We start from the raw sequence: 12500 nt of genomic DNA, 5'->3' as shown, positions 1-12500 counted from the left end.
TAAGCTAACCGGCTACATCAGCCAATTTAACTGTAAGCTAAGATAGCATGGCTGTAATTTAGCCGAAATAAAAACTGGATGACTCAGCGTGATTGTAGGCTAGCTGGCAGTGACTTTGTTTAGCACTAGCATAGCATTGCTCAGATCTAGTACGATAATTCAGCCCATTTGTATCTTAGCTTGATTATAATCTAGCGCTGATTCAGTGTAAGTGTTATTTATCTCAGTTTTCAGTCACCTGGATGCAGTCGGGCTCGGTTTAGTTTGGCTGTAAGAGTAGCTGTGAGTTAGCTTAACTGAAACTCAGGCTGGTTGTGAGTTAGCTTGTTCAAAACAAATTCTGGTTTTAATGTAACCAGGTTCAGTTTGACCAGAAGACGAGCTCAGAGTTTTAACTTAGCATATTATTATCTTAAATAATATCGTTTTTGTGATTGAAGTATAGTTAGTTAGCTGTTATCATTACTGTTGTTGCTGAGGTGAGGTTAGCTCGCTGTTAGCTCCATAAACTTCCTGAAAATGGATCTAGACCAAGAAGAAGCTGAAGTGTTTTTGGACGCTGAGGAGCCGAGTTCTCTGAGACCGGAGGAGGAGGAGGAGGAGGAGGAAGGAGAGAAGGAAGAGGAGGAAGAGGAGGAAGAGGAGGAAGAGGAGGAGGATGCTAGCATCTTTAACGCCTGGATGCAGCGGTACAGAGGGGGGGAGCGGCAGAATAAGACAGGAGAAGCCGACGGGGAGGATGGGGAGGCGGAGGGAGGAAGACCTGGAAGCAGGAACAGTTTGGATCCGCCGGTCCGGACGAGGATGGACCGCCGCGCCTCACTGCCGTGTCCGGTAAGTGATCGACAGTAACTTTATCCGCTGAGGTTGGGCTCAGTAATCCTGAATGACTCAAAGTCAGGATCTGTTTGACTTGTAAAGGCTAATTTATTCTCCTTTATGTATGAAAAGAGATCTGTCTGTCTCAAAAATCGGAGACTGTCCTCATACCTCCATGTGTCCTCACACTGATGCCGTGCAGAGGCAGCACTGCCAAGGCTGAGCTCAGGGACTCATCCCGTGACCTCAGCCTTGGCATCCCCCTTGGGATCCATCCCAAGTTGGGTATGACCGACTGCCCCGTGTGGAGTTCAAGTATCCAGGGGTGCCTTAGAGTCCGGGTCAGATCAACAGGTGGATTAAACTGTACAGGTGTCATGGTGCAGAGGGAGCTGAGCCTGCCATGAACTCTGGGTAATTTACAAAAGAAAGTGGATCCAGAGAGACTTTCCTTGATAAATTGAGGAACTCTAAGTTTGGAGTAGAACCACTGACCCTTCAGGGGTAGCGGTGGAAACCAGTCTGACCAGTTCACTCCAGTGTATTTAATTAGCTGGGTCCTGATCAGAAACTCCCCGAGGTTAAAGAACAACAGTGCGGTGGAACTTGTGCAGCTCTTGTTAGCTGTTCTTGTTCGGGTCTATATTTAGCAGCATAAGTACCCGGAGTACCACTCGATGGAGGGCGGCTCAGTCTGGTGCTAAAGACAATCATCAGCTCTGCTGAGGCTCTCAGAGACCCGTTTATTTTTGCCAGTGTGAACGTGATCTTTGGATCAACCGGTCACTCTGTTGTCGAGAACTGTCCACCAAAGCTTATTCTGATTAGTATATTCAAAGAGTACAAGTATCTCAGGGTCCTTTTCAAGTATCTCTGGGTCTTTTTCATCTATGGGTGTTCCATCTATGGTGAAGTATCTGGGGTCCTTGTTAAAGTATCCTGGGGTCTTTAAGTATATCATGGCTTTGTTGAAGTATCTGGGGTCCTTGTTTAACTATCTCGGAGTCTTTAACTATCTTGGGGTCTTGTTGAAGTAGTTAAAGTATCCTGGGGTCTTTAAGTATATCATGGCTTTGTTAAAGTATCCTGGGGTCTTTAAGTATATCATGGCTTTGTTGAAGTATCTGGGGTCCTTGTTAAAGTATCCTGGGGTCTTTAAGTATATCATGGCTTTGTTAAAGTATCCTGGGGTCTTTAAGTATATCATGGCTTTGTCGAAGTATCTGGGGTCTTTAAGTATATCATGGCTTTGTTGAAGTATCTGGGGTCTTTAAGTATATCATGGCTTTGTTAAAGTATCCTGGGGTCTTTAAGTATATCATGGCTTTGTTGAAGTATCCTGGGGTCTTTAAGTATATCATGGCTTTGTTAAAATATCCTGGGGTCTTTAAGTATATCATGGCTTTGTTAAAGTATCCTGGGGTCTTTAAGTATATCATGGCTTTGTTAAAGTATCCTGGGGTCTTTAAGTATATCATGGCTTTGTTGAAGTATCTGGGGTCTTTAAGTATATCATGGCTTTGTTAAAGTATCCTGGGGTCTTTAAGTATATCATGGCTTTGTTGAAGTATCTGGGGTCTTTAAGTATATCATGGCTTTGTTGAAGTATCTGGGGTCTTTAAGTATATCATGGCTTTGTTGAAGTATCTGGGGTCTTTAAGTATATCATGGCTTTGTTGAAGTATCTGGGGTCTTTAAGTATATCATGGCTTTGTTGAAGTATCTGGGGTCCTTGTTTAACTATCTCGGAGTCTTTAACTATCTTTGGGTCTTGTTAAAGTATCTTCGGATCTTGTAGAAGTATCTCTGGGTTGGTGGTAGGTGGTGACCAGTTATCCCAGTTATCCCAGTTATCTCAGTTATCCCAGTTAACCCAGTGTCTTTCTCTGTGTCCAGGCGACTCTGTCGGCCATGCAGCTGTCTCGTCTCCACTCGTCCACTCGGGCTCCGGTGACGGCGAGGGTCCTGCTGCAGCGCTCCTCCTCCCGCCGCCTCCTGCAGTCACCGCAGGACGTCGGCAGCCCCGCCGTCTCCGAGCGAAGACTGTCGCTCATACCCACAATCCCCGAGGTCACGGGGCCCGAGAAGAGGGGCCAGTTCAGGAGACGTAACGTCATGTCGCTGGTGGGTCACAGGACGAGTTTCGAATATATGGAATAAAAATTTTAATCTACAGAACAAAAGTCAGAATATTTGAAATGAAGCTTAGATATATAGAATATAAACTTAAATGTATCGAATGAAAGTGTGAAAGTTTTAATATTTGGGAAGAGAGTTTTAATATTTGGTATGAAAGTTTTAATATTTGGGATGAAAGTTTTGATATTTGGGATGAAAGTTTTGATATTTGGGATGAAAGTTTTGATATTTGGGATGGGAATTAAAAATTTAGAATGAAATTTGAATATTTGGAATGAAAGTTTGAATAGAATAAGACCTGGATATATGAAATGCATAAATTCAACTTTTTGTCCCAAATATTTGAACTTTGATTCCATGTATTCAGTTTTGTATGTGTGTGTGTGTGTGTGTGTGTGTGTGTGTGTGTGTGTGTGTGTGTGTGTGTGTGTGTGTGTTTCAGAGCGATGCGTACAGTGTGTGTCTCATCTGTCACAATGATCTGAACGGAGGAACAGGAGGAACCAGAGAGCTGCAGTGTAACCACACCTTCCACAGAGAGGTAACACACACACACACACACACACACACACACACACACACACACTGAACACACACAGACACACACACACACACACACTTGTTCTACAGTTTTCTACTTTAGCAGAAAGTTTCCATTTTCTATTTATTCTCATCAAATATTTTCTGTCTGTGTCTCTGTCTGTCCCTGTGTGTCCCTGTGTGTCTCTGTCTGTCCCTGTGTGTCCCTGTGTGTCCCTGTGTGTGTCTGTGTGTGTCTGTGTGTGTCTGTGTGTGTCTGTGTCCCTGTCTGTCCCTGTGTGTGTCTGTGTGTGTCTGTGTGTCCCTGTGTGTCCCTGTGTGTCCCTGTGTGTCCCTGTCTGTCCCTGTCTGTCCCTGTGTGTGTCTGTGTCCCTGTGTGTGTCTGTGTGTGTCTGTGTGTGTCTGTGTGTCCCTGTGTGTCCTTGTGTGTGTCTGTGTGTGTCTGTGTCTCTGTCTGTCCCTGTGTGTCCATGTGTCTCTATCTGTCTGTCCCTGTGTGTCTCTGCATGTCCCTGTGTCTGTCTGTGTCCCCGTGTGTCTCTGTGTGTCCTCAGTGTATCGAGGAGTGGCTGTGGAGGAAGCAGTCGTGTCCCACGTGTCATGTCCAGGTGTCCGTCCCTCAGCCCGTCTACTGGAGCTCCACTCGGGTCAAAGTGCCCTGAACCCACCATGATGTCATCAGCAGGACCGTGATGTCATCAGGAGGGCCGTGATGTCATCGGCCAATCAGAAGTGGCGCCAACAAACAACCACACTGACCTCAGCTGCTGTTATGAGATCAAAAACATTAATATAAACAATAACAGTAAACACATCACTAAATATATTCATTCAAATATGTTTATTTTCGTTCATTTGTTCATTTTTTAAACGTATCTCATTTTTTATGCTTGTTTGTTTGTTTGTTTGTTTGTTTGTTTGTTTGTTTGTTTGTTTGTTTGTTGATGTAGCGACGTAATGTTTATGTTCCTGGAAAATATAATAAAGTGTAAATTTACTTTAAAACAAGTTAGTTTATCAATTATTAATCTGTTATCTGACAGGATTGATAAATATGATCAATAATCAGTGATGGTGTTTTATTAGAGATTAACCCTTTCAAACCTGCAGCGACATCACTTTTTAAGGATTTAACCCTTTGAATTCTGAACACATTACTTTGACTTCTTCTTAAAAAAAAGTTCAACAAACTGCAAGAAATTAGTAGATGTAGAAAAATATTTTTTAAAAAGCTAGGGAAAAACATTATTTATAATTATCATCAATACATATTTAACCCTTTGAAACCTGAGCACACAGATTTCTCACAGAAACATTGAATGAAGTCAACAAGCAATTTCACAAGAAAGGATTTTTAAAAAATAACAAAAAATTGATAAAACGAAAATGATTGAAATTAGCACAAAAAAGCAAAGTTAAAAAAAATCACATAACTTAAAATATAAAAAATAAATAATAAATAACTTAAAATATAAAATATATAAATCATATTTTTAAACCTAACTTTAAATACATAGTTATAAATCTAGTTTAAAAAATATTTCCCGTATTAATATGGTAATTTTCTTATGATTTTCTCTCTTTTTTTAAAAGCTGATTTTCGGGTAATCATATTATTAAATTCATAAGTATCATAACATCTAATTTCATTATTTTTAAGCACTTTAATTTCGGATATTTCCATGTTTGTTTTTCGTAATTTCCTTTTTTTAATGGAAAATTTTCTAAAAACGAATTTTAAGCTTTTCATTGACTTTTTGTTAAAGTTTTGGGTCGTTTTTTTTTCATTTATTTACTGGTTAGTTTTTATGTCCAGTTTGCTCGAGGGGTTAATGAAGTGATGAGGAAACAGCGCCCCCCCGCCGCCGTCTGCTCTCTGCGTGGCCATCGGCGGTACTGCAGGCTGATCTGCGGGGGACACAGCGCCCCCCTCCGCCGTCTGCTCGCTATGTGGCCACAGGCGGTACTGCAGGCGGAAGCGCTGCACCTGTTGAAGTGTTGTTTGGTGATCCGGAAGCAGCTGCAACTGAAACACACCTGAAAGCAGGTGAGAACACCTGAGGACAGCTGTGTGGAGCGCCAGAGAGGACACAGGAGTGAATGGACAAACTAAAGAAGGTTCTGAGCGGACAGGATGAAGGAAACACGGACAGCAGCGGCGGAGCGGCGGAAATCCTGGAGGTACGCTGTTAGCATGTTAGCATGTTAGCTGCTCTGGGTTGACCAGGTTAACCAGTTAAACTCCAGTCAGACTCCAGTTAGACTCCAGTGACACTCCAGTTAACCAGTTAGACTCCAGTTAACCATTTAAACTCCAGTTAACCATTTAAACTCCAGTCAGAATCCAGTTAACCATTTTAACTCCAGTTAACCATTTAAACTCCAGTCAGACTCCAGTTAGAAACAAACAGGTTAAATTTTTGTCAAAAACATGAAAAAACCGAACTGAAGAATGATGGTTTCACAGTTAGGCTGTATTAAACATCATTATTATTAATTAGATATATTTTTAATTTTATTTTATCACAATGTAAAAGTTTTATTTTCCTTGTTTTTGTTCTTTCACTTCATTTATTCATTTATTTTTACAAATTTCTTGCAAATTTTTCAGGTCATTTCTTGCTAAATTGCTCGTTGCCTTTGCTCGTTATTTTTTTAAAATAAAAATAATCTTTTACTTGTACACGCTTAATAGTTTTAGCAGGGAGAGCTGAAACACACACACACACACACACACACGGTGTGTCATTTATTTACCAGAATATACAGAATATAAATATTACTGCGCAGTATGAAAAGACGCGGCTGCGTTACACTGAATAAATGTACAAAGATTATTGATAATATTCAGATTCTGATCAGACACCTGAAGGCGTCTCTGTCTGTGTTCAGCTCTCTCCCTGTTTTAACCCTTTCAGACCTGCAGCAGCTTCACTCTGCTGCTGAGCAAACTGCCGTCAAAAAACACCAGCGAAAATGCAACAGCGACTTTGATTTAGGAAATGAATTTAATTATTTAAAAACGCCAAACCAGACTCATCTAACCTGAAACGTAACTAAACCCAAACAATCAGCCATTTATTTGTTGATTTGTTTGTTTTCATTGTTGTTTTCGATTTCTTTCATTTACATTTTTTTCTTCTTGTAGTTAGTTAGCCTTTTTAATTTTTTTATATATATATTTTAATATATTTTATAATGGTAAATTTTTCATTTCTTAGAAAAGGCAAATTTTCTTTCCTTTTGGCAAGTTTTTGCTGATTTTCTTTTTTTTAAACTGTATTTGGTTATGTGTATGCACTAAATGGTGAATATATAATTGGAAACAAAATCGAAGATTAAAAAAATTAATAATCTGAAGAAGTCCACTTTGAAAAACTGCGGTGGAAAAGAAGATTATTTTTGTAAAATTAAGGCAAAAACTATTCACAATGATCATAATTACATATTTAAAGTTATATCACAGAAATGTCATAATATTTTTCTGGCACTTTTCAAAGTGTTATTTGCCTTTTTTAACCATCTCTTAATTATTATTATTTTGTGAATAATTTTCAGGTATTTTCTTGGATTTTTTTTTTTGTGTGTTTTAATTTTTTCAAAATGTAATTTTCGGGTGATTTTCTTGTGCTTTAATCTTGTTTCTTTGTTGTTCAGATTTCAAAGGGTTAAACAGCAGAAATGAGACGATTGTGGAAACAAACAGGAAACTGTATTTTATTTTGAAGCCTGCGTGCTGAAACATGATGATGATGATGTCACCTCTGCAGAGAGCCAATCAGGCGTCCACGCTGTCCTGGGGGACGAGGATGAAGGGCTTCTTCATCTGCTTCCTGTTGGGCGCCTTCTGCTCCATCCTGGTGAGCGTCCTGTTTCCATGGTAACCACAGCGAGTGTGTTTGTATGATGAAACGTGTGCGGCGCCCCTCGGCTGGCTCTTTGATCAACCAGCTCAGGATGCTGCTTTTTTATTCTCTGTGGCTCCAAATTTACCCTGAAAGAGTTAAATTTGTTCAACTTTGAACAATGTTGTTAAATGTTAATGATTATTTGTCAGTAATCAATACATTTAGGTTAGTTTTTTTTTTTGCGATGTTTTTCTTTAAATCTTTCTTTAATTTTTTCTGACAAACTTCTTTTTTACTTCATAAAGTTTTGTTGGTATTTGATATGATGAATTGAATGATTGTTTTGTCTTTTTTTGTTATTTTTTGGTTTTTGTTTTAACTTTTTTTCCTTTTTATTTAAACATCTGGGATTTGTTTTCTTTTATGTTTCTTTTCTTTTCAAAATTTTTATTTTTGCCTTTTTGTCTTTACAAATGTTTGGTAATTATTTTATTTATTTATTTATTTAAATTTTGGCAATTTTTCGCTTTTTTTCTCTTTAAAGTCCGTTAGTCTCAGTCAGAAGCTGTCGAAACAGATCATTTTTTGGTAAAGTTCTGTGAGCACATCTGTGGTGATGATGTCACCGGCGCTGCTGGTGATTGGTCAGAGGTTGTTTGTGTCGATCTCTGGCTCCAGATGACGTCATCAGCACCAGATGGTAGCTTTATCCAAATTTTCTGGCTTCATTTTTCTGCAGCAGCAGAGAGACGCCCCCTCCGTCTTTATATACGGTCTGTGTGTGTGTGCGTGTGTGTGTGTGTGTCTCCATGGTAACGGTGTGTCTGTGTGTGTGTGTCTCCATGGTAACGGTGTGTCTGTGTGTGTGTGTGTGTGTGTGTGTGTGTCTCCATGGTAACGGTGTGTCTGTGTGTGTGTGTGTGTGTGTGTGTGTGTCCATGGTAACGGTGTGTCTCTGTAGGGCAGCTGTCTGTTGTGGGTCTCCATGGTAACGGTGTGTCTCTGTGTCTCTGTAGGGCAGCTGTCTGTTGTGGGTCTCCATGGTAACGGTGTGTCTCTGTGTCTCTGTAGGGCAGCTGTCTGTTGTGGGTCTCCATGGTAACGGTGTGTCTCTGTGTCTCTGTAGGGCAGCTGTCTGTTGTGGGTCTCCATGGTAACGGTGTGTCTCTGTGTCTCTGTAGGGCAGCTGTCTGTTGTGGGTCCCCGTGGTCGGTCTGGCCGTGTTCGCCGTCCTCTACAGCGTGGGAAACTTCTGCGCTCTGGCCAGGTAACCAGCAACTACATTACCCATGATGCCTCAGCGAGCCCTCTGCTGGACCAGCTCAGAGTGACAGCAGTGTGTGTGTGTGTGTGTGTGTGTGTGTGTGTGTGTGTGCGTGTGTGCGTGTGTGTGTGTGTTTTCAGCACCATGTTCCTCATGGGTCCGTGTCGACAGCTCAAGACCATGTGTGCTAAAGAGAGAGCGCTCGCCACCGCCATCATGCTGGTCAGGACACACACACACACACTCATTGTGTTTCCATGGTGATGTAAAAAGCTGAATTATTGGAGTGAATCTAGGGGTAAAAATAAAAGAAAAAATGGAAGAGAGGTGACCAAAAACTCAGAATAATACATCACCAAAGAAAAATAAAGGAAAAAAAAGAAAGATCCCTAAACAGTTTTAAAGTAAAAAGAAATTGCCTAAAAATGTGTTTAAAATCACCAACAGTTTTAAAGAAAAATAAAAACACCATCAAACATTTTTTAGAAAAATCACCAAAAACTTTTAACGAAAGAAAATCATCAACATCTTTTAAATAAAAACAAAAATCACCAAACATTTTTAAAAACAGGGATGCAGAAAAACAATATTTGATCAGTTTAACCCTTTGAAACCTGAGCAAACTGGCTTGATTTTTCCCTAAAACATTGGAAGAAGAATTGTGAAATGAAGCCCGAGCGAGGCCGCTGGAGGACTCGTGGGAGTTCGCACGTCTGGTCTACTGTGCTTTGTGGACTTGGAGAAGGCCTTGGACCACGTCCCTTGGGGAGTCCTGTTGGGGGGTACTGCGGGAGTACGGGGTACCAGGGTCGCTGTTTTGGGCGTCCGGTCCCCGTATGACCAAAGACAGAGCGGCGTCCACAAGCTCGGCGTGACGTCAAACACGTTCTCAGGTGGTGCCGGCCTCCTCCAGGGTTGTCCTTTGTCTCTGGTCCTGTTTGTGATTTTTGTGGACAGGGTCTCAAGGCACAGCCGGGGGGAGGAAGGGGTCTGGTTTGGGGACCTCAGAGTTGGGTCTCTGCTTTTTCCGGATGATGTGGTTCTGTTGGCTCCATCACGCCGTGACCTCCCAGCGTGCACTGGGGCGGTTTGCGGTCGAGTGTGAAGCGGTCAGGATGAGAGTCAGCACCTCCAAATCTGAGGCCGCGGTTCTCTGCCGGACAGCGGTGGACTGTCCCCTCTGGGTGGGGAGTCTCTGCCCCAAGCGAAGGAGTTCAAGTGCGTCGGGGTCTCGTTGACGTGTGACGGTAGAACGGAGCGTGAGATGGTTTGGCTCTCGATTTATCCGTCCGTCTTTGTTTGTTCACCCGTGATCCCGAAAGAACAAGGTCGCAGATACGAGCTTCCTCCGGAGGGAGTCTGGGCTCAGCCTCGGAGACGGAGCGGCTCAGACGTCCAGGAGGAGCTCGCAGGAGCGCCGCTCCTTCTCATGAAAGGGGCCGGTTGAGGCGGTTCAGGTCAGGGTGCCTCCTGGGCTCCTGATCTCGTCTGGACTGGGAGCTCCTCCGAGTGCCCCAGGAGGATCTCGAGAGTGTTGATTTCGTTGTGAGAGAGACGTCTGGAGCCTCGGAGGCCTCGGATAGGCGGATCAAAACAGATGCGTACTTATTTCTCAGTTTGTTATTTCACACCAGGATGACTTTTTCTTACAGCTGTCAATCAATGTCTGTGTGTGTGTGTGTGTGTGTGTGTGTGTGTGTGTGTGTGTGTCTCCTCAGGTGTGTTTGGCTCTGACTCTCTGCTCGGCTTTCTGGGTGAGAAACACAAACTTTAATCATCATTCATTTATATTTATATTTATATTTATATTTAAACATGCTGTGTGTGTGTGTGTGTGTGTGTGTGTGTGTGTGTGTGTGTTTTCAGTGGAGGAATAACGGGCTGGCGCTGCTCTTCTGTGTGCTGCAGTTTCTGGCCTTCACCTGGTACGGAAATATAAAGATAAATATAAATCAAACGTATATCAAAGTAAATCTGAATGAAAAAGTAAATGTTTGTGTGTGTTAACAGGTACGGCCTCTCGTACATCCCCTTCGCCAGGTAACTCTGTCTCTCTCTCACACACACACACACACACACACACACACACACACACACACACCCCTCCTGCTTTAACACCCTCTGTGTCTTTATATATATGTCTATATATTTATAACCTCTTATTACAGTTAGCTTGTTTTCAAAAATCATTTTATAATATACTTAATATGTTTTATTTCTTTATTTTGTTTAGTACTTCACACAAATCTTATTTTGCATTATATTTTATCCCCATAATTACTTTTAGATTGTTGTATTATGTGTCCATGTTTTATATGATAGTTTACATGTTATATTTCATTTTGTTTGGATTTAGTTTTATGTCTTCTTTTATATGTTTTATTTTAGATTTTACACTATATTTCATAGATGCTAGATTTTATCTTTTATTTTGTATTTATCTGTTATTTTATAATTAATTGATATTTTATGTATGATATATTTTAGTTCATGTTATATGATATACTTTATCTCCATTTTAGTTTATATTTTATATGTCGTATTTTATTTTGTAATTTATATTTTATGCATTAGATTTTATAGTATCTTTTATCTCTATTGTATTTTGATGTATTAGTTTTATATTATATTTAATATACATTTTTATTTTAGATTTTACATTATCCTATTATTTTTTCAGTATTTTATATATGTAATATTTCTCTCTTCTTTCAATATTTTATATATGCTGTATTTTATTTCATTTTTTATCTATATTTTATTCATTATTTTATACTTAATGTTTTATTTTTAATTTATCTCTTTATTCAACATTTTAAAACATAATTCTTTATTTCATCTCTATGTTTTATTCCATATTTTATATATAATATTTTATCTCTGTATGTTATCTCTATATTATTCAGTATATTTTGTTTGTTGTATTTCATATTCTGTTTTATATATATCATATTTTATTTCTGTGTAAGTTTATATTTTACATTTTGTCGTCTGATCTTTAAATTGAATGATAAATTAGAATAATTAAAATGTGTTTACATTGTTTTTTTAGGGACGGGATCATTAAACTGTGTTCGATGTGTCTCTAAACGTCCCGCCCCCTCTGACTGTCTGACCAATGAGGACGCAGCTCTCCCTGAGGTCTGTATCCAATCAGGTGCTGATCCACGGCCTTAAACAGCACACTGCTGGTTTCCATGGAGACAACTTAACTCTACACGTACCGTTAGCCATTGGCCGTTAGCGTGTTCCCTATCTGTTCTGATATTTATATTTTTATGATTTTCATGTATTTTTAAGCAGCTGAACACAAAAAACAAAGTTACAGTGTTTCTACAAGAATTTAAATTTACTTATTTTTGAAATTTATTTACACGCAAATATGAACTTTTAAGCCTGAAATTCAAATCTTTTTCCTTTAGGCAGATTTCAAAATAAAAGCATCAGAGCTAAGCGTAAAAAAACAAAACAAATATAATAAATATAATACAAATATAATTATGTCCAACAGAAGAAGCTGCTTCAGAAGTTTGAGTCGCACAAAAGAAAAAACATCTGAAAGAGCTGCTACTGTAACAGCAGCTGTTTCTGTTTATTTTGAAATAAATCTGCAGCCTAAGATCTGCCGTTACTTCCTGTTCCAGCTGCCGTCTCTGTTGCTGCAGATACATTTTCAGCAAATATCCCATAAATTCCAGAAAATGTCTGCTAATTGTCCAGTAAATTTCAAGGAAAATGTCCCCAACATTTCCAATAAATAGCCACTAAATTTCCAGAAAATGTCTGCTAAATTTCTACTTAATGTTGGATAATTTTCAGCAAATATCTCCAAAGTTTTCAATGAATTTCAGCTAAACTCCAGTAAATTTTCACTAACTTTCTGAAAATGT

At 39.8% G+C, this 12500-nt stretch overlaps 2 protein-coding genes across 2 annotated transcripts in view; both read left to right on the top strand.

Moving 5' to 3' along the window:
* LOC121966766 (uncharacterized) overlaps positions 1 to 4506 on the top strand; it is a 5328-nt gene extending 822 nt beyond the window's left edge. The window contains exons 1-4 of the mRNA XM_042516833.2: positions 1 to 834; positions 2716 to 2943; positions 3401 to 3499; positions 4053 to 4506. The exon at positions 1 to 834 is cut by the window's left edge and continues 822 nt beyond it. Of these exons, the coding sequence (XP_042372767.2) occupies positions 520 to 834; positions 2716 to 2943; positions 3401 to 3499; positions 4053 to 4160 (750 nt within the window). The 5' untranslated portion in view covers positions 1 to 519 and the 3' untranslated portion in view covers positions 4161 to 4506. The remainder of the gene's footprint in view (positions 835 to 2715; positions 2944 to 3400; positions 3500 to 4052) is intronic.
* Positions 4507 to 5471: 965 nt separating this feature from the next.
* The window catches only part of sft2d2b (SFT2 domain containing 2b), a 7706-nt gene continuing 677 nt past the window's right edge, over positions 5472 to 12500 (top strand). The window contains exons 1-8 of the mRNA XM_088074657.1: positions 5472 to 5679; positions 7269 to 7358; positions 8528 to 8613; positions 8751 to 8832; positions 10329 to 10364; positions 10477 to 10535; positions 10621 to 10650; positions 11663 to 12500. The exon at positions 11663 to 12500 is cut by the window's right edge and continues 677 nt beyond it. Of these exons, the coding sequence (XP_087930783.1) occupies positions 5599 to 5679; positions 7269 to 7358; positions 8528 to 8613; positions 8751 to 8832; positions 10329 to 10364; positions 10477 to 10535; positions 10621 to 10650; positions 11663 to 11699 (501 nt within the window). The 5' untranslated portion in view covers positions 5472 to 5598 and the 3' untranslated portion in view covers positions 11700 to 12500. The remainder of the gene's footprint in view (positions 5680 to 7268; positions 7359 to 8527; positions 8614 to 8750; positions 8833 to 10328; positions 10365 to 10476; positions 10536 to 10620; positions 10651 to 11662) is intronic.

The sequence above is a fragment of the Plectropomus leopardus genome, chromosome 24 (assembly GCF_026936395.1).
Source record: "Plectropomus leopardus strain MGB_pleo_1.0 chromosome 24, ASM2693639v1, whole genome shotgun sequence".
Lineage (NCBI taxonomy): Eukaryota > Metazoa > Chordata > Actinopteri > Perciformes > Serranidae > Plectropomus > Plectropomus leopardus.
The sequence above is the reverse complement of the archived record's forward strand: the minus strand, read 5'-3'. Positions and strand labels throughout refer to the sequence as shown.